The 26792-nt window shown below is 36.4% G+C and overlaps 1 protein-coding gene across 4 annotated transcripts in view; it reads left to right on the top strand.

Annotated features, from left to right (window-relative positions):
* The window catches only part of PACRG (parkin coregulated), a 468816-nt gene extending 443577 nt beyond the window's left edge, over positions 1 to 25239 (top strand). For 2 of the 4 annotated variants that reach the window (XM_075203279.1, XM_075203276.1), the window contains one exon: positions 24767 to 25239. In XM_075203279.1, the coding sequence (XP_075059380.1) occupies positions 24767 to 24927 (161 nt within the window). In that variant the 3' untranslated portion in view covers positions 24928 to 25239. The remainder of the gene's footprint in view (positions 1 to 24766) is intronic. The other 2 variants (XM_075203278.1, XM_075203277.1) reach the window with 2 other exon arrangements.
* The last annotated feature ends 1553 nt before the right edge of the window (positions 25240 to 26792 follow it).

A 26792-nucleotide genomic window follows, 5' to 3' on the forward strand; every position in this document is an offset into this window, starting at 1 on the left:
CATAGCTAAACTGAACTAAAGCAGTTCTGAAGGCAAAGGGCAACCTTACTCCTGAAATTTAATAACTACTCCTATATGTACATATGTAATCTGTTACAAACATTGGTTTTCTAAACTGTCTGCCTGATAAAAATAATGGATTTTGCCTTTAATATACCAGTCATAAAAATGTTGATACATAATGACTAACTTTTTCAGCTGTATGCATAGACCACAAAATGAGAAACGTATGTACCAAAATATTTGAAAGTTAATAGCAAACCTCCTGAAATCTCTTAGCAGGATTTTAAGGAATCTCAAAATATATTATATTGCTGTTATAAGTATATTAACACGAAAACTATTGAAGACAAAATACTTATTTTAACTCTAAAAACATGTAGCAATTATAATATAAACTACATTATTTTAGTACTATGAGTTGATAAATTTACATTTTATACATATATATATATATATAGTCTCTCTCTATGTCTGTGTGCGTGTGTTGGGGAATTTAAACTGTAAGCTCCAGTGGGACAGGGTAAGATGTGAATGAGTTCTTTGTACAGCGCTGCGGAATTAATGGCGCTATATAAATAAATGGTGATGATATATATATATATATATATATATATATATATATATATATATTGTAGTATAATCAGGGGAACAGGTACTATCTCCTGGGTGAACAGCAACAGTAAACCACACAAGTCCAGAGGTTTCAGGATAACAGCCACTGCCAGTTTATTCACCAGCTTATAAAAAAATTTCCTAGACGTCTGGCTACTAGCTAATATATTTTAGCAAGGCCCTCTCTCTATATTATTGCTCACCACAGCAGAGTGTCTTAGGAGGCAACTTACCTCCTCCCCAGGTCTGAGACACTGATTGCCTATTCTAGCTGCCTTTTCACAGGCGTATCTCCTGATCAGTCTCTTTTGAAACAGGCAGACCAGAAGACCCGGACTGGGGCTTATTTAACAAGACATTCTGTGCTACAGAATTGAAGTAATTTAATATCAACATTTAGACCAAGGTGTGCAACTATAGGTTAACTAAAGCAGTTTAGTATTCATCTTCCTCTTCACCTGCACCATCATTAGACTCTGTCCCTACCTCTTCATAATCCTTTTCCATAGCAGCCATATCCTCTCTTGCTTCTGAGGACTGTCCTTCCTGTCACTCTATTTCTAATTATAACTATGTAATTATCTTTATTTGAAAAAAATACTTTACAAAATTATTTTCAGCTTCAGTGTCTTATTTGCTTTATTAAAAGTGATTAAACTATAAACTGTAAATATACATAGTTCTTACATTTAATGAACATACTTTTAAAGAAATTATCAGAAGATATAATTCATGTCATCCCAAGTGGCACAACCACACACTGATTTTCAGTTGCTCAATAGCGGAAAACTAATTTGCCCAATTTGCAGCAGCTTGTACCGTATTCGGTTATCTATTTGATTGCTGTGTAGTGTGACCATAGCCTTTGATTGCGCACGCCATAATTCAATCGTGATGAATGCCATCCATTTACTATAATAGGATAAGCGATTAATCGCTCAATCATGTGTTTTGTTTAGGTGCGTTAGGGCAGGAAATACTACTTTGACCTGTGAAATGAGATTTTAGAGATATTAATCTCAGGTGATTAATTACATAAAGTAGCAGAATATTTTCATGCAATTTATCTTATGAGATTTAATCACAAAAACTTGCCCTTGTAGATAGGCCTAACAGGAGTCACTTATTTTGTAAAGCATTGTTTTCTAATATTGTTGGCTGTGTAGCATTAAATATACAAATCCGCAGTATTTATACAGGAGCAATGATCAGTTATTTATTTACTTAATTACTGTACAATATTTTTCCATTTAGAATGCCTTTAGAAGTAAGCTAAAAAATATAAGCAAAAGTTTCTGAAACAGTATTAGCATTGGTTTAGGATTTTATATTGTTATGATGAAAGATTTTCTTTTCATTAATAAAGTTTTTAGGTTGTACAGATTAGATATGCTATATTTATTATGATGGCAATGGCAGTTTTAGGCCTGATATGGTTTGTCAAAGTATTCTATGGTAAAAACTGTTTTTCATGTTCCTTCACCGTTAGAACACAATACAGGATGAAATATGATTCTAAGTCTAACTTTCAACTCTCTAACTGCATCCATTAGAATGAAATATTAACAGCTGTGTACCAACCTATGTTTCAATGGTTCTTTCAAAATTTTATGTCAATTATGTGGAAATGTGGAGAAAGAAAAAGTTTAAATAGGTGCTTATATAGAATTATAATACTGGGATTATAGGTATTAAAAGGGAGACAATATGCTCAGTCATACTCTCAGGAATATAATCTTGTACAGTAAGGTAAAATAGATAACTAGTATGTAAATTTACAAATGTAAAGCATAGCTGTAGTAATGAATATCTGTTGTTGTAAAGTCTGTTGCCAAAAGTGAACTAATGCGCAGTGTCATGTTTTTACTATGGCGACAGTGAGAAATGCATCAGCTACTAAAAAATAATTGCTCTCAGCACCATATGTAACATACCTTGGAAAGATTCTTAATTTCTTATAATATTGTGCAAATACCTAAATACATAAAGCATTTATTTGTTAGTAGCTGATGCATTTTACAACTCAGCAGTGCCTCAAACTACATGCAGTTGCCCCCTCCTGGCCATAGTCTGGTGCTAAGCAGCCGAGACGCAGCTCCCATCAACATCGGACGGTCACTTGACCGCACTTCATTTGAACTTTCAGGTGGCGCATCTTGGAGCTATCTCCTGATTGGCTTCCTGTCCTATAAAGGACAGGGAGATGTTTTGCCGTTGATGGTGTTTTCTTTAAACTCCTGATCTTACTGTATGTGTATGCTGTACTTCTTGACTCCTGACCCTTGTATTGTGACTGGAATACGCTTGTCCACTGCATGTCCTGACTTTCAGCTAATTTTACTTGATTGCTCTCTGACCGTTGTCTGTCCTGTCTTTTGACTAAAGCTAGGTACACACTACACAGTTTTCATCCAATAATCGGCTAAATCAGCCGACATACGACCGCTCGTTTAAAAGTCGGGTCAGTGTGTGCAGTGACACGATGGTCGAAAGTCTGCCCAAATGGACGATTGTCGCCTCATTTGGTTGGTCGTACCGTTTAATATTTTCGTTCCAATCTCGTTTCCGCTGTGTAGTGTGTATAAACTTCCGACCGATCCACAACAGTGAGTACGAAATTACAGTCATTGCTCACGACAACATGGCTGTAAAAAGTCGCTAAAGGGACGTCCGCTCTTCCCTTTATCGTCCTAAACAAGGCTAGTGTGTATGCAGTCCATGGACCGAGCGATCGGACCATCGATCACATGTAAAATCGCTCGGCGTAAAAAGTTGGTTGAAATTTCTGTAGTGTGTACCCAGCTTAAGTTTACTGAATTTCTCTCTGACCACCACCCGTATTGACTTTTGGCTCTGTTTACTGTTTGTTTTGCTGACTGTGGTTCTTCTTATTGGCCCTCTGCTTGTTTAGTGGGATATCTCTTATCCTGATCCTTGGCTCTTTTCTGTGTCACTTCTACCTGTTGTCCATCCATTAGTCATCTAAGACATTATCTGTCAGCTACTGCATCTGTTCTATCACCATTCCAGTGTAGCCACAATGCTAGCAGATTTGAGGCATCAAAACAGCAAGTGTTCTGCATTTACACATATCACTAAACATTTGGATAGGCAGCTTCAGGACAGGGAGTCGTGACCATGTCACGATGGGGGCGTGGCCACACCATGATGGGCATGTGGCCAAGTCACAATAGGAGCATGGATATACCCCAGCGGTGTGTCTGTCACTATTGAAATACTAGACTTTTTTATCCTCCCTTCCCTTCCAAACACCCTCTCTGTGCATGGCCCGCATTCACCGCTCTGTTTTGCAGAGCAGCAGTGAACGGGATGCTCCCAACTTTCCCACCTCTGGGACAGAGCTTTCCTGATTGGGATTGCGGGTCGGAGCTCTTAAATCGGAACTGTCTCACCTAAGTCGGCATGGGTAGGAGGTATGTATTCATATGCTCCTTAAAATCATTTGACTTATGTAAATTTCATCTATTTTATGCAATTTATCCATTATGGCAATGTTCTTTATGCATATAGAATAATGCACTCCCTACTATAAATTATAAGGATATAATGTCACTGAGAAATTTTGTTACCATACAAAACCAAAAGGCTGTAGTCCACATGCTTCTATACAATGATCATTTCTGTGTAATGTCTTTTTCTTCTGACATCAGAATTCCCTGATTATGCAGATATTATTTGCAGAAGCTTATGCATATAGTAAAATGTGTATTATAAATCCATAAATAAATATATATATTTTTAATAACTTGTGTCCTTCATGGGGGAAACAATCTAGATGCATGCACCTTTAAAAATATTATGTCACAACAAATGTGGCCTAAGGCTGTCATAGTTCCATGTTTTCCCAGATGAGCTCCGCAACTGATGCGATTAAAATTGTTCTGCATCAATAATTTTTAGTTTGTTTTCTAAAACATTGAGTTGGGTTATGCACATAACACAAATCATTAGTTTGAAGTGGTTTTTAATCTTTGTAAGAGATTATAGTAAAAATTTAAAGAAACTGCTAAACAACATCATTTAAATTAACTATATTTTTATCAAAAATATACAAAGTACCGCTGTATTGCTCCACCTCAATGATACATATGTTCTGTATGTGATCAGCTCCCAATGAAGGTGCAGTCAATAACAGCAGTAAATAAAACCTATATTCTTAAATTGGAGTTAAAAGAAAACTATCATTAAATTAATGATATATAATTGTACATAATATAAATAAAACAAATATATAGCTGTATGTAAAAGTTTATCACTAACTGAAATGAAATTAACACAGCTATTTACTTGCTATATTTAACAGACTGAAAAAATGAAAACCCTAAATGTGGCATGTGCAAACGTCCAGGCACCTTGTCAGTCAGTAACACCTCCTTTGGCATAAATCACAGGTTGCAAATGATTTTTGTTTTATATATCCCTGTGTTTGCATAGTTTTCCACCCAGGTGCACCACTCTTCTCACACAGTCCAAAAATGTACTGATAGCTTAAATGGCTGCTGACTAAATTAGATTCTAGTGTGTATGGGGCAGATGCAATTAGCCGTGTTGTTCTTTAGAACAATTCAGCTGCGCATTATTACTACGGTAATTTCTCCGCTGATATTTGCTTGCAGTTCTATGAGCCACGAGAAAAAATCAGCAGAAATTTTTTGTAAAATCCCTCAGCTAATTGAATATGCCCCTAAATATTGCCACACAGTTCCTGATCACGGTGGCTAATGGTTAGCACTTCTACCTCACAGCACTGGGATAATGACCCTAGTCTCTTTCTTTCTCTCTCTCTGTCTGTGTGTGTATGTAAGGGAATTTAGACTGTAAGCTCCAATGTGAATGAGTTCTCTGTACAGCGCTGCGGAATCAGTGGTGCTATATAAATAAATGGTGATGATGATCTGTATAAAATCATCTGGCTTGTAACCTCACATGGAACGCCTGATGAAAGTCTAGTATGTGTAATGATGTACAGTAGGGGATATATATGTGTATATATATATGTAGGGCAGCACAGTGGCCTAGTGGTTAGCACTTCTACCTCACAGCACTGGGGTCATGAGTTCGATTCCCAACCATGGCCTTATCTGTGTGGAGTTTGTTCTCCCTGTGTTTGCGTGGGTTTTCTCCAGGTGCTCCGGGTTCCTCCCACACTCCAAAAACATACTAGTAGGTTAATTGGCTGCTATCAAAAATTGACCCTAGTCTCTGTCTGTCTGTGAGTGTGTCTATATTAGGGAATTTAGACTGTAAGCTCCAATGGGGCAGGGACTGATGTGAGTGAGTTCTCTGTACAGCGCTGCGGAATTAGTGGCGCTATATAAATAAATGATGATGATGATGATGGTTTGTGTGTGTGTTTCAGCTTTGTGATCCATTTTGTAATAGTATGTTGTATATTACTAAAATTAGAATGTTGATTACACCTGGATCATCATAAGACAGAAAATATCTCTATTGTCAAATTAGCGGAATGTACATTTGGGCAAGACAGTTTCAGGTATTCCTTCTACTATATTTAGGTTTCAAAAATGTTAGGTTGACCTAGACATATAAAACACAGTTATGCCATTCAGAATGTGCAGAATGCTCATTTTAGTCAAGAATACAGTTATTTCTGACCTGTTTAAGAATATTTTCATTTATACAACCATTCCAGATTACAGTCCTGAAAAGGCTAATTTTAAGAGTCTATGGAAATGTATTTTAAACAGATAAAATGTGATATTAAAACAAGTAAATTGCATATTAGTTATCTAATAGATAACTAGTTCTAATGATGTAAATGTATTACCTTAGTAAGTGTTACAAATGCTGCATAAATTCTGCTAAAACAACATTTCTGTTATGTGTTTAGTCTAAAATGTAACATTTATTTTTAAAACAACTTAATCTAAGAGAAAAAAAAGTCATTCCAGGAATATTATGATTCTTAGTCCATTTGGTTATAGATGGAATAAGACAGTGTGAAATCCTGAATCTTACTTGCATTCACTCCTGCATTAAAACAGCAGTTGGTGCTATGAAAACAAATTATTATTTTTCTGGCTCAGAATATAGTAATGTGTCACCTTGTGTGAATCCTTTCAGGGTGACGCTGTTGTTTGATCCTTTTATACAATCTCCTTGTAACAAGTAGATAGATTTTGTTTTGTAATTTTCTGTTTAAAAAAGAAAGTTTGCGGCTTGCGATGTGATGGGTAGAGTAACTGGGATCTAGATAGTGTTTGTTTAATTTCCCAGATGCCGAAGAGCAAATAATTATAACTTTGCATCTTCAAACAGAAAAAGACAAGTGTTCATCTTCTTGAGTATTTCTTAAACTAAGGAAAGTTTACACAGCTTGTGCTGAATTATTTTGTATGCAATTAAATCCCTTTCGCTGGCTTTTGCTATATAGATTTGCCAACTCTCCCACTCACCTCCTAACAGTATGCTATAAACTAAAAGCTGTCTGTCAAACCATAATGTCTGTCTTTTTCTTTCTTTTGGAATATGTGGGGAATATTTTGCTTCACTTCTTTAATGCCAATTTCTACTAATATGTAGGGGAAATATATAAGGAAATGATTATTGTAGCTAATAGTAAAACAATTCTTTGTGTGGTAATTCCAACATGGGGGTAAATGTATTAACCTCCTTTTTCTTCAACTCCTGCGAGTTCGGCATCTTCGGCGCTTAAATTTAAAGCGGCGCTGCCTTGTAAAGGGAAATTTCCCTTTACAAGGCAGCGCCGCTTTAAATTTAAGCGCCGAAGACGCCGAACTTGCGGGAGTTGAAGAAACCGGAGGTTAATACATTTACCCCCATGAGGGGTGTAGACTGTCTGTGCTGGTCTTGATTTCTCTAGTTGTTGTTTGCTGCCTACAGGTAGAGGCAATTCCAGAATATGATTTATATTATAGGATGTTTCATAGTTTGGGTTTTTAAATTTGCTGCAATATTACGGGTGCTAAAGCTAATGCTAGTTAGCCACTGCTGTAACTAGCATATTTTTACACCTGTAAAAACATGTAAACAGATATTGGGTCCAACGACCCCATACAACGGTCTGCTGTTCTGAACCTGTGGTTGGTATTGGCAGCAGCACAGCAATGTCTTATTCACACCACTTGCTTAATTATTCACTTGCAGTTACTGCTAATGGATTCAAGATGGCCAATAGAGTATCATCCATTGAACCCCTTATCACAGGTGTAAGCACTGGTTACATATCACATATCAAACACGATCTGTGTCACTGGCATTTTCTTAACAGTGATGGGAAACCAATGTAAGGGTCTATTTATTAAAGGGAAAAAAGCCCTAAATCCGATGAAAACTGGAGTTTATGACGGATTTAGGGATTTTCGCTCTATATTAAGCTCCCTGGCCGGTGAAGACAATCTCTTGCAATCACTGTATGTTAGGTTCCTGCCCTAATATTTATGACCTAGACAGTTCCCAGCCATAATACCCCAAAGAGTGTCACCACTCTTCTCTACCCCCCCCTTCCATTTTTTTTCCTTTTTATATGATTTGAAAATTAATATTTTAGCATGTTTGATGTTATATAGCATTCATATATATTTTGGCAATTAAAATACTGATATCATACTGTATGCTATCTACTGTTACAGTGTCTCACATATGTGAAATCATAATGGTCTGTGTATATCACATTGCTGCCTTTACAATGTCTTGCTCATTTGCACGCTTTAGTGTGACTACAAACTCACTGTGTCATATTTTGTATTTTATTGTGTTCTTCACAAATATAAATAGAAAAAATAAAGAGATTAATAGACTACACCTGATTAGATTCTTTTGTATACTATGACTGTGTAGGTTTATTTATAAAGCATGTTTGTAATTATAGCTAATGCAATTATTTCAATACTAAAACTAACACATTGACAAAGCCTCTTATGTCTTTTAAGGACTTATTTTCATTGACACAGGTAATCCTACAATATCGAGGTTTTGAACACTCATGTCAGACAGAAGTAACAGAAGTCAGCGCCAAACCCATTCCAAGTCTCGAAATTATAGGTGTTACATAACCAAGGCAAATATAATGAAATTCCTTAGTTATCTTATAACTAGAACTGTGATAATCAGTTTTGTGAAATAATGTTTGGAATGCTTGATATTTCAGACTATACTTATTATTACAGTGTATAATAATGACATTGTAATACAGTGATAATAACATTTGGAGAAAATCCTATAAATACATATACAGTGAATTCTATTTGTGACTTGGTTTGATATTTTCTTTAGCCCTCTATTCTGCCGTCTGTATATAATGTCCTAACAATTCTCTTATTAGAGTTATATAACAGTTATTTTTAATGATTACTGTATTACCACATCCCTTAAACAAGCAATCACTGTAGAGAAATATTATTAGTGTCTTTTCTGCTGCTATAGCTGTAAATGTCACAAGACCGAAGCAGGTTACATCCGTAAAAAGCAATATAAATATCACAGTTATCAGAGGCTGCATTGTTCAGGAGCATAACTGTGCACAAAAGGCATTGCAAACAACATTTATATATGAAATACAGATATCAAATTAAGCTAATGTATCACCACTATGCTATGCAGGCTTTTATTTCCCATCTTGCACAGTCTACATTTAATGTGGAAAACTTAATGTAGGTGTTTATAATGAATATCCATGATAATACTTTTTTTTCCAATTAGAAATAGGATATATAATATAACAAACAATGCCATATCACCTTGTCAGTGTACATCTGCCTTCTATTCTTCCCTACAATGACACTATAAAACAATAATTGCAACATGTACATCAAATATAACAGGCAATGTATTTTAGATGACTTCAACAATGTGTATAAAATGATTTAAAGAGAATAATAAAAGCAAGTGCACTAGATGTTTTGAAATGTATTTTTTACTTTTAATACTTTTGTAACTAGGCCATCATCTTTATCAACATAGCTGCGAAAGGAGTATTTACAATACTTTGTGCATTTCAACATTTTATGCAACTGATTTCTAAGTACACAGCTCACCCATTAGCAAAGTTTAGCTATTTAATCTTAGACTCGTCCGTAGTACATATTGTAATATGTAATATTCAAGCAATGTTTGTGGCAATGTACTAATTTTTGTAATGACATATACACTGAAGAGAAAGATGTGAACATCGGAGGTCAGAGCTAAGGTTATAGATATACCTTTGAACCATGGATCAGATTGCAGCTGTCTGCACTATACCTGGCTCTTTGATAAACAGCAGACTTATGTTTTCAGTGCTGCCAGTACTTTAACCTTCATGAGCACAAGTGTTCAGTCTGGGGTCTGTGTATGCACAAAGGCTGTCTCTAGAGGCTTGCACAATCCATCAGCCATTTCTGTTCCTGCTTCATCTATCGTTTCGAAAGCATTCCTACTGCATGCAACTTCATGTTCCTATTAAATATTCTGATTGGAGAATTGACCCTTCTCTTTCAGCTAACAAAAGACACTAACAGGAAAAAAAGACTGAACAAATATTGGACATTTTGCAAGTATGTTTATTTAGCTGTGAAATTGTACAGGCTTAATACCTAGAAACTATTTAGCATGCATAACATAGTATGTTGATAGTGTCTGATTTCACTTTTGTTCCTAAAAAATAGTTTCCTGGCAATGTCTTCTAACCATGGATATTAATGACAGATGGATTACCATATCACTAAACATTTAAGTATCAATTGAGCAGCTAGTGGCAATAATGTCCAACTTAGCTTTTTCCCCCGGAGTTTTGACTGTAAAGTGTGTCATTTCAGCTGCCTTTTTAAAAATAGAGGTATGATTTTTTTAATGATACATCTTGAAACTCAGTGGACAAATAATTTATATAGTTAACATAGTCAGACTAGGGTGCGGCATGGGGTAAGAGCGACCGTTTACTAGTTAGTATTTTATTTTCCCTCTGCATCGTAGGTAGATTTTTTCTAAATATTTTCTTGGTGCCATAATATAAATTGCTATAAATGACAATAGAATTACATATATGCACATATGCAATTAAATGTTTTGGAGTTAGAGAAGGGATACAGGGAGTGGCTGCTTTTATTTATTTTTTTAATAAAGACAAGATTATTGAATGTCAGAAATTATGACTCTTGATCATGGGTCCTGGTACTCACACTGGCGGTAGTTCCCTCCATGATATGATGTTTTGTCAGGTCTTGCGTACAGATCCCCTTCAGTAACACTTGGGTCCCTGAGCCTAATGTAGTCTTCATGCATAGCAGCCAACTTTCCATTGATTCAGAATATGCTCACTTATACTAGTGTATGCATGGGTCTGTAGAAAAGATGTGAAAGTTTGCACCAGGTTTTTGTAGGTGAAAACTGTACATCTCGTTGCTAACATATTTCAAGATCCATGTAACTTAAAATGTAACTTAAAATAAGATATGTCTCAACGTGGCTTTACTTGTATCTATACATCCTTACTGTACAGAGCTGGATTAGGGTGGGAGCATGCACTCCAGGCCCACTCTCTAAGGGCTCCCCCGTAACTACAGCCAGAGACAGTTATTTGCCACAAGCATTTTATTTGTGTGAGGCTAACATGACTTCACAGACTTCTTGGAGCACTGTCTGAGCATTTCAAGGTGACAGCGGGCAGCCTCACAATACAGTGATTAGAAAGGAAGTGTTTCCACTTCCTGTCTGAGCAGCAAGGAGCAAGCAGCGTTGCTGCAGAACAGCACTGGCGGTTATAACTGAAGGTAATTAACATGCGATGAGACAGAGTTATATGGAGGGATCTGTAATGAGGACTAAAGGGAGGGGGTTGTAATAAAAATTATAGGGAGGGGGCTGCAATGAGAACTATAGAGAGGGGGCTTCAGTGAGGGAGACATAGAGGGGGCAATGGCAGATATATGGAGTGTTATCTTTTTACTGCTCTGTGTTTTGTATTGCTGCTCTGTTGTCTCAGAAATCCATTTCAGATGCTGAATATCAGAATTGTTGTCTGTCTGTTGCTGAGCAACCTTACTCACTATGCTTCCTGAGCTGCTGATGAGGATTCCACATTGCAGCTGATTACCAGCTCTTGCTAGACTCATCACTGCTCATTACTTAATAGCTGAGCAGTCAACACTCTCTTCTCAAATGATTTCTACCAGGCAGTTGATCAGTCACACTTTCTGCTTACATGATTTCTACCCAGCAGCTGATTGGCCAGGACCTACATAAATGCACTTACTGCTTTGCTGGTGTTAGAGTTACCTAAGTTAGTGCCTGTATAATTATCCTGTAGAGATTGGTATATCTTCTACTGCTGGATTTCTGTGTTTGATCCTGGCGTTCATTTCTGAACCTTGCTGTTGGATCTCTGCTTGCCCTTGAATTTTCTGCCTGTATTTTTACTTTGTGTTCCTTTCCTGTACTCTGCTTCGCTGTGGGAATTGACCATTTTCTTTTGTGTCCTGTTTGTCTTGTATTGTCTGCGTGTTGCTCCATAGTTGCGAGTCTCGCTGACTCTACCTCACTCACAACTGTTAACACCTATACACTACTGAGATCAAAACATCTGAGTACCAGTGAATAGTGTGGTTCTGGTAAAGTCACCATAGCTTCTGTATAGAAGTTATCAGTTGCTGATTATGGGGTTCATAACATGGGAGAAGGCACTAAGAGACATCTGAGGGTAGCAAAAGCACAGTTTTTCTCTCCCTTTTTTGTGAATGATGACACTATCTTAATCCAGCTCTCGGTTGTATGCATGCATTGTGCATCAATTTTCCACCAACCGACATCATTACATCTCTAAATACACATACGTACAACTCTAAATCAGGCCTGTCATCTTTAGTGCCAAAGAAACCTTTTCAACTCCAGTACAACATTTGTTTGGGTATGGTAAAATATTAAAAAGTTGTTCTCAATTAAAGCAACACACACACATACAAATATGTAAATCATTATGGTCAAGAAGGGAGTGAAAAATGTACTTATCAAATTGGGGCTTAATGAGTATCATTTCAACCATCTCCTCATCCCTCATTAGCTGTAGCTTAATTTCTCTCCCTTAAGACTGGGTTTTTACTAGAGATGCTTCACTGACCCCCGTGAAGTGGTTTTGGTTTTGGATCTGGATTAGCTTCGTGTTTTGGTTTTGGCAAAACCGCCCTCGTGTGTTTTGGTTTTGGATCTGTATTTTTTTTAAAAAATTGCTAAAATATGCTAAAATCACATAATTGTGCTCTTTTTTTGATCCTACATTATTATTAACCTCAATAACACTAATTTCAAGCAATTTGCAGTCAATTTTTACCACCTCACAGTTCACATTATTATTTTCATACACTTTCGGACAAATACTGCAGCGACCTGGCTGGATTGTAAGCGACAGAGCAGTGACTCGGCACACGGCAGTTCCTAGCACATCTAGGACACATTGGCCCACAGCAGTGGCAGAAAAGAAAAGTGGTGCAAGATGGAATTGTCCTTGGATCATGAAACCAGTTATGGTTCATTTGATCCCTCCACCTGTTTCTTTTATAAGTGAGGTAATTCTACAGCTAATACATGGCAAGGAGCGCTGACCCCCCCAGGATGCGTGCTTTTATCAGACCTACACCAATCCATGGTGCCTGCAATGCACTAAAAAGAGCCATTGTAATTCCCAGCAATAAGCCAGTTCATCAGTGAGCTTCGAGCCAGTCCCGATTGCCACAGAATTATAATCTAGTTAGGTACCTTTGATGTAAAGTGCAGATTACTAAAACTTGATGAAACAGCAGCAGAGTGGAAGGTAATACATATACATGTCTATTTAGACATCCATGCTTACATTGCTGGGGCTTTACAAATGCTACAAATAGCTAGACAACTGTTGTCAGGATTTGGGTAAAAATAATTCCACACATAAGAAGTGGATTTTTTGGTCTTATGTCCAGGCATGACAATAGCTTTCTTCTTTTCACATACCAGAACTGCTTTCACCGGTGCAGGACTTACACAAACAATATCATCCTCATCAACATCCTCATTAGTGCCCTCGTCGGCTACACAAATATCCCCCTCATCCTGTTGCAATTCCAAAGTGGCATCCTCAATTGGTGTATCACCAGCTACACTTGGGCTGTTCAGGCACACATCTGCAGAAATGCTGAAAAGGGCCTTCTTTATGGGTACACTATCAGAATGGTCAGGATTACACATAGCATTCGTGAAATGACAGGGATTGGTGTCATTTCTGAATCTGAACACACATTTTCCTCTAATGCCTTACTGTTTTCTTCCAGCTTGGCTTTTACACGTAAAAGTATATGTGCACCACTTTTGGAGTACGAATGACAAGGTCTTGCTCGGTCATAACCGACCTTACAAGAAGATGCCTCAGTAACAGTTGCGGAACTCGCACTCATAGAGAAAGGCGAAGGCCTCATTCTTTCTTTGCCACTGCGTGTGTAGAATGGCATGTTGGCAATGCTATTTTTTTCTGCAGGTAATTTGGCCTGGATTACAGCTCTTTTTTTCTTAACCAATGTAAAAGGTGGTTTTTTTACTTTTTTGTTTCCCTGACTTAAAAACACTGTGTACTTTTACATAGGCTTTACCAGATGACATACAGGATTACTATCATCATGACTGGTGGCAGCAGCTGCTTTGTGCTCCTGGTCTTCTGTGTACTGCTGCGAATCCATTTTGATATCACTGTACACTTTGACTGCAAATTCAGAAGAAAAGCCTTCAAGGCCTAGTATTTATATTTCAGCAATGACAATTAGCAATGGAGCTCTCCTTTTTGTGTGTTACCTATATAACACAGTAAAATTTGACTGCAGAAGTAAACCAACCCTGACAGCACTAGTATTTGTATTTTTCAGTAATGAGAATTAGCAATGGAGCTCTCCTGAATGTCACTGTAGACTTTGTTGAACACTGCTACCCCCTCCTCTTTCAATTGTATCTATTTGGCTGACCAACTGCTCTACACAGTGTCTTATACCTTCTGTGTCTCTCTTTCAAATGGCGCTAGATCGCCGTGGAGGGCGGTATTTATAGATTTCAAAACTCGCGAGATCTGAGATCCGATGACGCAACAATGACGTTTTGCCTTTGTTTCGATTCCGAAAAAGCGCGAAAGTACTCGGATCCTCTAAGTTCGGGTGTGTTCAGTTCTCAGGGAACTGAGCCTGAGCATCTCTAGTTTTTACCTGTGATTTAGTCTGACAGTCAGATAGTAGCACAAAAAGTCTGTTATTTTGTTTACAAACCCCCAATAAAACAATCTTGCAATATGCCTACATATACCTTTTAAAAGGCTAGTTAAAAGTCCAAATATCAAACTTTTTACATAGACATTTGAAAAAAAAATAATGTGCTGTTTAACTGTATTTTAGCTATAGTTTTCCCCACCAAGAAAAACAGTCAATGCTCTGCCATATACATAGTTATTTCTGATATACATCACATGCTCACATTGATTACACTTACAATTGTTTTATCATTCAAATTTATATTTTAATGAAATAAAGCTTTGTGTATTTGTGGTTTTGTCAGTAGGACCTGTACATGTACCATTATTCAGTCCCACTTTGTTTCATTATTGATCGTTCTTAGCTACACAAGCAATTTTAAAAGTTGTACCTTATTATTACAGCAATAAAACTGCTCACCAACTCAGATAAAAATATCAATTCCTTTTTTTACAGTGATTTAATATATCACCTGCTGTTATTTGTCAAGTAAAAAAAAACAATGCCTTTGTTTTCATATTAGTACTTCAATAAAAAATGTGAAGTAGGCAAGGATTCTGTTTGATCCTAGCTAGTATTTCCAGGGACTGGAAAATAGTGATAACAGCTGTCATACTGGCTTGATTTCAATGTATTTGTTTCAGGAGCAAATCACAAGTGTATTTGTACTTGACTTGCATCATTCGTAAAACTTCTCCATGTGTTCCGGCGTCACTGTGACATCTGACAGGGTTTCCAGAAATGTTACTGCAAATAGCATTGTGCCTTGCAGTAGTTTTATGGGGATATGACACAGTAGTTTTTAACCAGTCTCTGTATACTTCTTTTTTCTATTTCCAGCCTCTCTTTGTCCCTCTGTTGTATTGACTAAAGTAAAAGTAACTGTGACAGTTGTTAAAGGGGAAAGAAATATTGCCTATTTATATGTAGGTTTTACTCATTATGGAGGTAGCTTTTGTGGGCTGGAAATGCAGCCTCTCATTTCACTAGGAACCAGCAACAGGACTTAGGCACAGAGACTTGTTATGAGCCGAATCAATATTTATGAGAACAGAGTCTAGCCAGGGTTGTTTTAGCAAAATCGCAATCGTTGTTTTTGCAGTGGGTCACCAGTACAAGAGACTCGCCATTAGGCTTCACGGAGCATGGAAACATGATGTTTGAGCAAAATCTAATCTTTTAAGAAAGTTACAGGATGAATGTGTGTTGAAAAAACAAAAGATGAAAAGAGTCTGCAAATGGTTAGAACCAGATGCTTGACCTGAGCTCCAAGTAGTCATATCTATGTCCGTCTGTGAACAGATTATACATATCTGTCTGTTTGTCACTAGGGCCAAACGGCCACATGGTATAAGGCACAATTAGTGCTGTCAGACTGTACACAAAGGGTCTCATGTAGAGTTGGATGCCTATCTGTTTCATTTGCATAAAATAATTTTCATACTGCGCGTGCGCACCAAAAAATGTATACACAGAATTGTGTAGAATATTACACTTGCTACTGGAGAGTTGGAATGGGGATAGAAGGGGCAGGTGAGTGTAGGCTGAGTACAGTATAGATAGGTTCACATTGCGACTGAGGTAGACCTGTAGGCGGATTCATATACACCTACCAGGAAGTGGAGTTGTCAGTACTGAAGAGCTGGTGCAACAAGACGCGATGATGATGATGATAATGATTAGCAGCATTCGCTAGCAGCTTCTAATTGGATGTTTGTGAATTCACCTCTCCAGCTAATAGTAATTTATTCATTAATGTGGCTGTTATATTATATGACTTTATATATATTCCTATTACTTTATGGCTTCATATATATTCCTATTACTTTATGGCTTCATATATATTCCTATTACTTTATGGCTTCATATATATTCCTATTACTTTATGACTTCATATATATTCCTATTACTTTATTGATATTTACATTTTGACAGTGACAGGAAAGGATCTTTATAAGGGGAAAATAGCAGAAGTTTGTATTTAAATAAACTTAACTGAATAGATTTTGTATTTGTATGTTGTGTTTGTATTTAATTATACAATTAATAAATGCTTTAATTTTTTTCTCAATTTTGCACTTTGTTTTTTTAGTGTTTAATTCACTGTGTTCATTTTTATTACAAACGACTTGTGAGATTTTATTGTTTTGTACAAATACAGATTTAGATTTTTTAATGCTATTTCTTATGTGAGGCCCAATGTGTGCCTCACCTGGGGAATAACCCCTCTTTTCTTTGTTTGTCTCGCGAGTATTATCCTTCAACTGCTGTGAATAATCTCTGGCAATTCACTTATTTATATTTAATTTTTACCACTGCTAGAACCTGTCCTCAAAGTCCACAGAGGTTTAGCTAAATAAACAAAGTTCCGCATCACATTATGGTGAAGGGGATGATAATATTTCAGAGGTTTCATTATCATCACACCTGCCATCTTGGGCTAGTTAGTCGGTAAAGACATGTGTTACGTTAGCACAAGCACCACTTTGGTGTAAAGCAGATATTGTCACCTGTTATTTTGACTACTTTTTCTTCATGTAAGTTTCAATATCTATAAAGTAACTGAGTCAATACAAAGTTCAGCTGCTCACTGTACACAAGTGTTGCTCCCCCGCCTAACACTTTGGTCTAACCCCTTTCAGAAAAATACATTTTTAAGTTGTCCTCCTATAATACTGTTTGGCTTAGTCTCATTTATGTCTTACATTAATGAGAGGATTGTTTTTGTTACATATGGTCATTTTGTGTAGCTTACATTACTCAGAATTTGCCTAAAAATGTGCTTCTCTGCTGACCTGCAACCTGAATAGGCAAAATATCCCGCGGTTAAAGTCTGCACCCCATTAACTTATTTCTATATTACCACTCAAGCAAAAGAAAATCTGATTTCTGCACTGATCTGCAAAACTAGGTGCACCAGTCCTCTAAGTCTGCAAACTTCTGCCGATCCGTAAATGCTGATATCTTACTGTACCCTGCCAGAAATGTAGCTGAACTTGCACACACTGAATAGCATGGCAGGTCCTAAACTGCATACTGGACAGATATGTCCTCCAGTATGTTGTATGGAGGGCTGTGGTTGAAGTAGGCTGGTATACAGTGATATGTCGTATCGCCACTTCTCCTACTGGTCTTAATTGTAAACCTATCAAATCACATACACTTACATTTTCCATACCGCCACTTCTACATTTCCACTTTGATTGAGGATATAAAATGTGTAAGAAAAGAAAGGGAATATAGGAAAATTCCATTTCTTCAGTTGGTGTTATTTCCCAACTTTCAGTTAATCAGAATCAAATTAATTAGCTAGAGGTCAATGTCAGTTTCAGAATTGACCACATTGATTAGCCCAGCTCTACTTCATTTCCTCTTCTATAGAAGTATAACTTGTATACATGGAGGGGACAGTTATACTTATCTGTGCCTCTGTGTTGTAGTAAAAGCAGGGGAGAGCTGGCAAATTTTATCCCAGGGGGAAGACTCCACTTATCAGCCTATTAGCGACATTTTAAAGAAAAAAAACACGCAAGTGGCCCAGTGACTCAGCCCAAGGTAGCCCACTATGGGATCGACCCGGGGGCAGATGCTCCCCTGCCCCCAGCCCAGCCTGCCCCTGAGTGGAAGCTTTCTGTCACTGGAATGTACTCAAATATTATTTGCTGTAAGGAATGTTATATCTCTTGTAACACTCTGACAAGGACATAATTACCTACCATGTGCATCTTTTATTCATATAGCTTATTTAAATAGTGTGAATAACACACTCACAATTTCCTTTTCATTGATTAATGAATGTGAATCCCAGCAAGTGTTCACATCAATGTTTGTATGTCAGAGATTTTTGAACGTGAGAACAATGTCTTCACATGGTCCAATATGAAATTAACCTTAAAGGGACTCAGGAAAATCTTCTGAATCAGTATCCATTTGCTTCAAAGCAGATCTGATGACTACATATTTACCATAAGGGGTGCTGAACAAATCAATGGGATTCATCTATCTTGTTCAGCCTGGCATTGTACTCTTTCACTGAATTCATCCCTAATTATCTCACTTTGAGTTGTAATCTTTGCTATCTTCGGTAGCAAGAGGGAATATGCAGTTATAGCACTTGACAGGTGACTTCAGTGTGAAACTGACCATTTTAGTAATATCTTATCTGAGAGATCATTTCATACTTGAAGGCAGAGAAAAGCAAGAAATTTCAGTAGATGAATGTTTCATGCAGCCGTGATAAAATCCATAATAACAGTCTCGCTGAATTGCTCCAGTATATAAGTTACCTTCCATTGTCTGGGTTTTTATTTTTTTTTCCATACAATTTAACTTGAAATCATCCTCTGCCCAAACAAATATATACAGGGCTGTGCTGTCAAATCGTTAGTTATAAATGATTAAAAAAAACATGTTAGCTTTGTGGCATGCTCTTGTCATTTCTTTCACATGAGCTCACGCTACAGTGGCTATGATTTACTATTTACCACCAAATATCGCAAACAATATAGGTAATAATGAATATAAAACTTAAAATCAAGTTTATTAACAGATATATCCAGTTATACATGGCCAGTCTCCACCTTGTAGATTCAAAATGTGAATCATGTTAGGAAGGACCAATGACACCGTTTGCTCCTCTGTTTCAGTGAAGCATTAAGTTGTCATTGCATTTTGTTAATGCTTTAGAGAAAGTTTAAGAAGGAGAAATCAAATAAACGTGAGTGTGAATAAAATGTTGCAATATAATTATAGCACATACTCATGAATCTAATCTAGCACATCAAGACAAGCCACTAGTGACAGCAACATACTGTACTCCATATTGTTAGAATTGTATACATTTTATACCTTGTTTTCTGTTGCAAAAACTAGAATTAATTGTAGTATAAACACTTTATTTTCTATTTTCACTCTGTTATGGTGGATATAATGGCTAGACCACAATTCTTAGATGACAATAAAACTTGTGCTAGACTTATCTGAATGTTATCCACCTTCAGATAACTTTACTTTATTGAATAATACACGTTCTCCTGACACTTCTACTAACTGCGGTGTTTCACATATGTTCCTTTCAGCCATCTATTTATATTAGTAAGCGCAGGTGCTTATTTGTGTTGCCTGGTCACAGTACAGATCTTCTGTGTTCTTTGGTTTAGATCAAGCTGTATCCATAGAGTGCCTTTATGTCATATAACAGTGCAATGAAAATAAACAGCTAAGTCTTATTTTATGAGTACATGGCTTAAAGGCCAAAATCGAAGACAGAAAAAAAGCAACATTTTCAGTAAAAGTTGCACAAGGGCACATACAAGCCAATAAATGTAGGTCATCTGAAAGTGCAAAGCCATTTTAAATCTGAATATTTTACTGGTAATACATGTAAAAATGAAATATGTTGTGCATTTATGTAGCTCAACTTCTATATTGTTTTAATAGCCTGATGTATTTTTTAAGGTGATGACATTCACTGTGAAGAGCTGATATTACTAATTTTTTGTGAAAACCTTTTATTCATGTCTGGCAGTGGAGAATTATCCTGTCAGTGTGATGTTTTAACTTGCTCTCATAACACTGCTCTCCAACCCACTTTGTTAAGAAATCTAAGCAATGTGATTAAACGGAATTATAGAGAAATAATAACCAGCATTGGCAGTGGATGGATCTGGCCAAAAAGCAAGAGTGGAAGATTGAACATACATTTGATTATCCTATGGTTGGTACTAAAAACATAGAATAGCTAGTGCCACAAATATTACATGACTGACTGTGTCATTTATTGCTGCTGGAGTGTTCTGAGGTGATATTGTGCTCCTTAGCAAACATTGCCAGCTATACATATAGAAAATAAATAATACTTTGGTACAAAACAACTGTAAGTTTTGCACTGCCGCTCCTATATGGTCTTCTGAGACCAGGTTACTCTTTGCTCTTGGGAGCTATCTCCAGAAAACTAACAACTAGGGCTGCAGACAGATGGAAAAATCTAAAGAGACATGTGGTGCAGCGGTGTAAATGTTACATCAATAGTCCAGCCTCTTACCACTTAAGAACCGTATCAGAGGTGGAACACGGCATCAACAGCTCCCATAACAAAATTGGGGTGGGGGGGCTGATGGTTCTGGACGACCCCCCACTCTGCTGTTTTGGCTTCTCTGCACGTGCATGCTCCTAAGAACAGAGTGGGAACACATTGTCAGACCCCCCCCTCCACTCCTAGCACCATAGCAGCCGCACCCGCTGCAGCAATGGTTTTCCGCCTATCATTAAATATAGCATTTCTGTTTTTTCTCCTAAAATACTACTTGGTTTAGATCTGGTTCATGGCTTAAACTAATGATGAAAATGAGGTGCATTAGAATTATCTGTGACACTTTTGTGTTTTTACATTGGGCAAAGTGTGTCTACAATTGTGTGGCCCATTGTTAGGATTGGACCAGACCCGATATTTGCCGTATTAAAATTGATGCAGATAAACTCAGTTTGCAGATGGAAACACAACGAAGAACATATCTAAAATGCGCTCTCCATTTTTTATCACATTTCTATAATTGTGCTCTGTACTTTGCAAGGAATGCCCTCTCTACGCCCAACTTCTACCATTGGCCAGTAAAATTTCTGCGCCTACGCAACAAACACCACCTTGCCCTGTAGAGCCACGCACTTTGGTAACAATCAAGATGCCCTTGCAGTAACTGAGATGCACAGCACAGCCACAAGGAAGTTATGCTGCTCCTTGGCTGTTTTGCCATTCATAGTTTAGGCACTTTATCAGCAAATATGATGCATGGATGTTTCCTCTAAACAACAATTTGCTTAATTTATAAAAGCTTTTGATCCTTTTAGAAGTAAAGTAAATGCAAATTAAAAGGAAAATATGGCTTATAGTTCAGGAGCTGCATTTTCTCTACATGTTTATATTGATTCCTTGGTTGCCCTCTTTAGTTGTAGGTCACATTGAAAAACTTTCCAAAGTACTTTAAATAATGAATATGTCTTGTAAATTATGCAAACTGGTACTGTAAATTGAACTGACAAAAGCTCCTTTTTTTAGTAAATCAATAGTTTACACTAATAAAGTTTTTATTCTTTCACTTTTATCTACTATTCCCCTTTCTCATTTTTGCTCAACAATGTGCAGTAAATTAAAAAGAGTAGAGCTAGCCATTGTATTAAGTCTATAAATTTCTTACATATTTCAGATTTATGGGAGACCTTTTAATACTGGCTAAGTTGCTCAATGAACAAAAATGAATTATTTCTTTAACAGAAGTTATAAAAGATTTTGCTAGTAATGGTAAATGTGAAAATTATGAATAGTGTGTTTAAAAGAGTAATACAGCCGCTGCCAGTGGCCTTGATTTTTTGAAAGGACAAATATGTATTATTTACAAACGGAGCGCTTTTGTTTTCGATAAAAGTTTTGCTCTGTTACTTAATTTACATATATGTATCAGAGAACGTTACATCAGCTTTGCCCACTGACTGTGGCAATGCTAGAGGAACCTAGCCTGCTTGGAGCACTTGGTAAGCGACACAATGGGGCATATTCAATTCTCGGCGTAAACGCCGAAAATCTCGCGGTCCGCGTACGATTACTGTTATTACGGTAATCGTGCGTGGAAAAAACGTTAATACGGTAATTTACTCGCTGGATTTCAGCTCGCAGCTCCCTGAGTCGCGAGCTGAAATCCAGCTATCTATTACCGTATTAACGCTAATAGTTTTTCCGTGGCACGGAAAAAAAAGAATTGAATATGCCCCTTAATATAGTTATTTGTTGAAAACAAAGTTGCTGATTTGGTTCTTGCTCATACTTTTCAGCTGTTATAAAACAAAAAAGTAGCATTAATGATTATGCATTTCATGCCTAAAGATGTCACACCAAGGATAAATTTCTATTGCCCTCTCATCCCAACTCGAAGTCTTCAAGGTTCAAGAGATGCTCACAATTACTTTTCTTGATAATTTAGCTACCTGAATTAAACAGTGCATTGTGGAGTAAGGGCGGGGAAATTAAAATTTTCTCTGGATACTATGGATACAGTGCATGGGCCATCTGTAATTCTGTTATCTAGGAGAACATGGCACCTTTGGAATATTTATCATGGGCAGACTTCTCATTTTCAGTATTTTTTTTAAGTACCCATGCAAAATTATCTTTAAAACCACTGTGAACATGTTTATACAGTTTTACAAGATAAATTCTAGTCTGTAAAAATAAATGCCATAATAATTAGTGACATCAGTTATTGAAAGGGCTTTAGATTTTTAGAATGGCTTACAGTTGTATTCTTTATCTGATACACCTCATAATAAAAAATGTTGCTGTGAAAAGGTCAATGTAGTACATATAAATAAAATAAAATACTAATAATTATAAAATAACGTTTTAGTGAGTAGCTAATTTCAGTGCTTGCCATACGTTATTTAAGAGTTGTTGCTAACAATTATTGAACAACAGCATGGTTTTCAAGACTGGACTTTGTTTACTTATGAGCAGGCCCATTTTTTAGCTGGATCAGTTTAGTGCAGTGGTGGGCAACAGATGGCCTGAATCTGCTGCATTCCAACCTTCCAGAGTTGCCCATCACTGACTTAACGGGACATACTACATACTTTTTATTTTCTCAATGTATTGAAGCAAACTTTATGTTGTGTGCGTGTGTGTGTATATATATATATATATATATATATATATATATATATATATATATATATATATATATGTGTGTGTGTTTCTTTTGGTAACATATTGATATAGATAGCTTTTGTTTTGAAACCATTAGCTAGGGAAAATCAGAAAGGCAATCATAAAAAAAGTACAGGCATACCAATAATGTGTACTTTTAATCAATGTTTTAGGGAGTTCTAGGCACATAAAATGTGTTTTGCCAAGTTTTACTTTCTATGGACAAAAAAATTCTGGAGACAATTTTTTAGATCCTGGGCCTTTCCATGAAAAATAAGGACAGTTGGCAGCTACTATTAGATCCATGTCACCATGATTCAGCTATCTCAAACAAGGACCTTGAAGAAATCCAGTAATTTACTGTAATTTACTTGTAGTCTGGTGCTGTTGTATTGTACAATTAAAATATGTTTTAAATTCTACTAGTAAAGATAGTAGGGCCAGGAACCATGTCCTTTATCTAAGTAAAACCTGGAGACCGGCACTCCATGTAGAAAAAGCTTTTTATTATTGCATCCAGAATCCAAATCAAATCCACTCCATTATAGCATTACAGTAAAACAATTACCACAATTTAGCAGCATATTAATAATATACTCATCTATGGATGAAAAATGGAGCATAGTTCATGATAGTCTATGTCAAGAAAATTGTGCCAACAGCTGTTTCGGTGCTTGTCTAGCACCTTTCTCAAGGGCTGCCAAATGAATAATGCTGACAATAAATCGGTATTTGAAGGCAAAAGTATTGCCTAATTGAATGTAAACACACCCACATCTAGTACACCTGCATGTAATCATTTCACATTAATATTAGAACAAAAATGAATATCTAAAAAACATAACATAAACCAAATAATGTAAAGTCAACACAACATTGCCAAAACATTAAATCAAATACATTAAATACCATAGGCTTCCTGGATATATATATATATATATATATATATATATATATATATATATATATATATATATGTATATATATATAGATATAGATATAGATATATATATAGATATATATATAGATATATATAAATAATATATATATACTATATAAGAACCTATCATAGTCATATTATTCACTGACATAACATTACATTTTTTCTTTCCTATACATATCCCTGTCCCAATTTCAATGGACATACACTGCTTAAATTACATGTGATGAGGTGTAAAATTAAAGCAGCACAAACAAAACTAACAGAGCTCTCCTCTTTATGCAGTGAATTCAGGAGATGGGATCGACTACAGCCAGCAAAAACGCGAAAACATTGGAGACTTGATTCACGAAACATTGGAAGCCTTTGAACGCCATGGAGGAGAAGATGCGTTCATTAATATAAAATATATGGTTCCTACATATGAATCCTGTTTCCTAAACTAGGTCAAACTAGAATGACTAAATAAAGAGACATGCTTTGCTTGTGCTTTTAAAATTGCATGCCCCTTTTACTGGTATTTATGACTTTCTTTCTTCACAGCTGCTAAAATTGGATCTTCTGGGCCTTTTGACTTAGTACTATTGTGAACAAGGCTATCGAATACATAAACAGCGACTGTTTCTTACATTACAATGGTGTACTGTGCTTTTTTGTACCAGGAAAGAATACCCTCTTTATGAACGAGCTGACTGAAATGGGAGCTGGAGTTAAGACTTTAGTTGTACAGACAATAAAACTATAATTTTCATATGCAATTCGGCAATTGCTGCTCTATTTTCTCTTGCCCTAAGGGTGATGTCAGAGGTTTTAATGAGGGTTTGCTCTGACTGCTTAATAGGTGTTTGTCATGGAAAAGAACTAGCAGTTCAGCTGTGACTCTTTTGCAGCTGTGCAATATAATGTGGCTGTTGCATAATAAACCACTTCATATGCTATATACATTAAGATACACTAAGATAGAGAATTCCAAAATAGATGTGTAACATATTGGATTTAGTTTTTAGATAATGGAGTGTACATATTATCTGTAACACACAAGTGATGCTAATATATCTTATTTAAATAATATCTGTATAAACGAGAGTACAGATATCAATAGATAGAATCCTTGCGGTCTGATGTCATAAATCATTTGAAAAACTTGTGTAGTATAAGCAATAACATACCATCTACTGTAAATTATCGCCTTGATATAGTCCCTGAACTCATTGGTGACTTCCATTACTTTAATCATTTATAGTAAGGGATACATTATTGCAGTTATTCAGAATTGATAACTATGGTGGCCACAGCACCCTCAGTTTTTTATATTGGTCTCAATATAACACACATTTTGCACTCTGTTCCTTACCATTATAAACCTAAGTGATATTAAACAACGTGCTCATTCCTTAAGCATATGGTATGACAATTATTAAAAATAGCAAATTGAGTATTAAAGAGCTTAATTATCATGACTTGTTTACACCAAAACAATAGTCCAGAGTTCATTCAGTGCATTCAAACTACTTGGAAACCAGATGAAAACTATTGCTGTTACAAGTGAAACCCCATATCCCCTACCCCACATAGCCTCAGCTCTGCTATCAAAAAAATCACTGCAAAAGCCTCTTCTGGGCAAGCCCTGGTTTGGAGCAGGGTAGGGAGAAACATGAGGTTAGAGTTGCATCACAGGGTCCCCAACCAAACTTTGGTATGGGGACCAAAGTGTCATTCATATGTGAACATGCTGGAGTGGTTGTCATAGATATCAGTGATGCCAATGACATTTGCATGTTCCATGAAGAAGATTTATTTACCTGCAGCTTTACATTTCATTGCTCCATCATTTTCCTCCTGGTAATTTTTCTGTATGATCAAACCAACTCAATATGCCTATGTAATGAGTTATCTCTACAAAGACTATGGGAATAGGCAGATTGGTCACAGTACAGTACAAAGGTAATTTTTTCATTTAGAGCCCTTGTACCTGAAATGTTCTCTCTAGAATGCTGTAAATTAAAGCATAAAAAACTTATCCCTATTTGCCTATGTGCTCAGGCACAAAAAAAATCTTTTGGTCATTGACTGTTTTTGACACCATTGTGAAAACATTGGGTGAAAGCACTGCCTACTTGCATGTTTGTATAACGCTCTTATAAATGTAACTTTTCAATTTATACCAAATTATTGTTTGCTTGACCAAACTTTAGATCTTATGAACATTGAGCCTAGCTTTATTTGAATTTTCATTACTTTTTAGTAATTTTTTAACATGAAACACATCAGTATATTTGTGCCTCATTTATACAAGAGAGAATAATGTCTG

The sequence above is a fragment of the Mixophyes fleayi genome, chromosome 3, assembly GCF_038048845.1.
Source record: "Mixophyes fleayi isolate aMixFle1 chromosome 3, aMixFle1.hap1, whole genome shotgun sequence".
NCBI classification, from domain to species: domain Eukaryota; kingdom Metazoa; phylum Chordata; class Amphibia; order Anura; family Limnodynastidae; genus Mixophyes; species Mixophyes fleayi.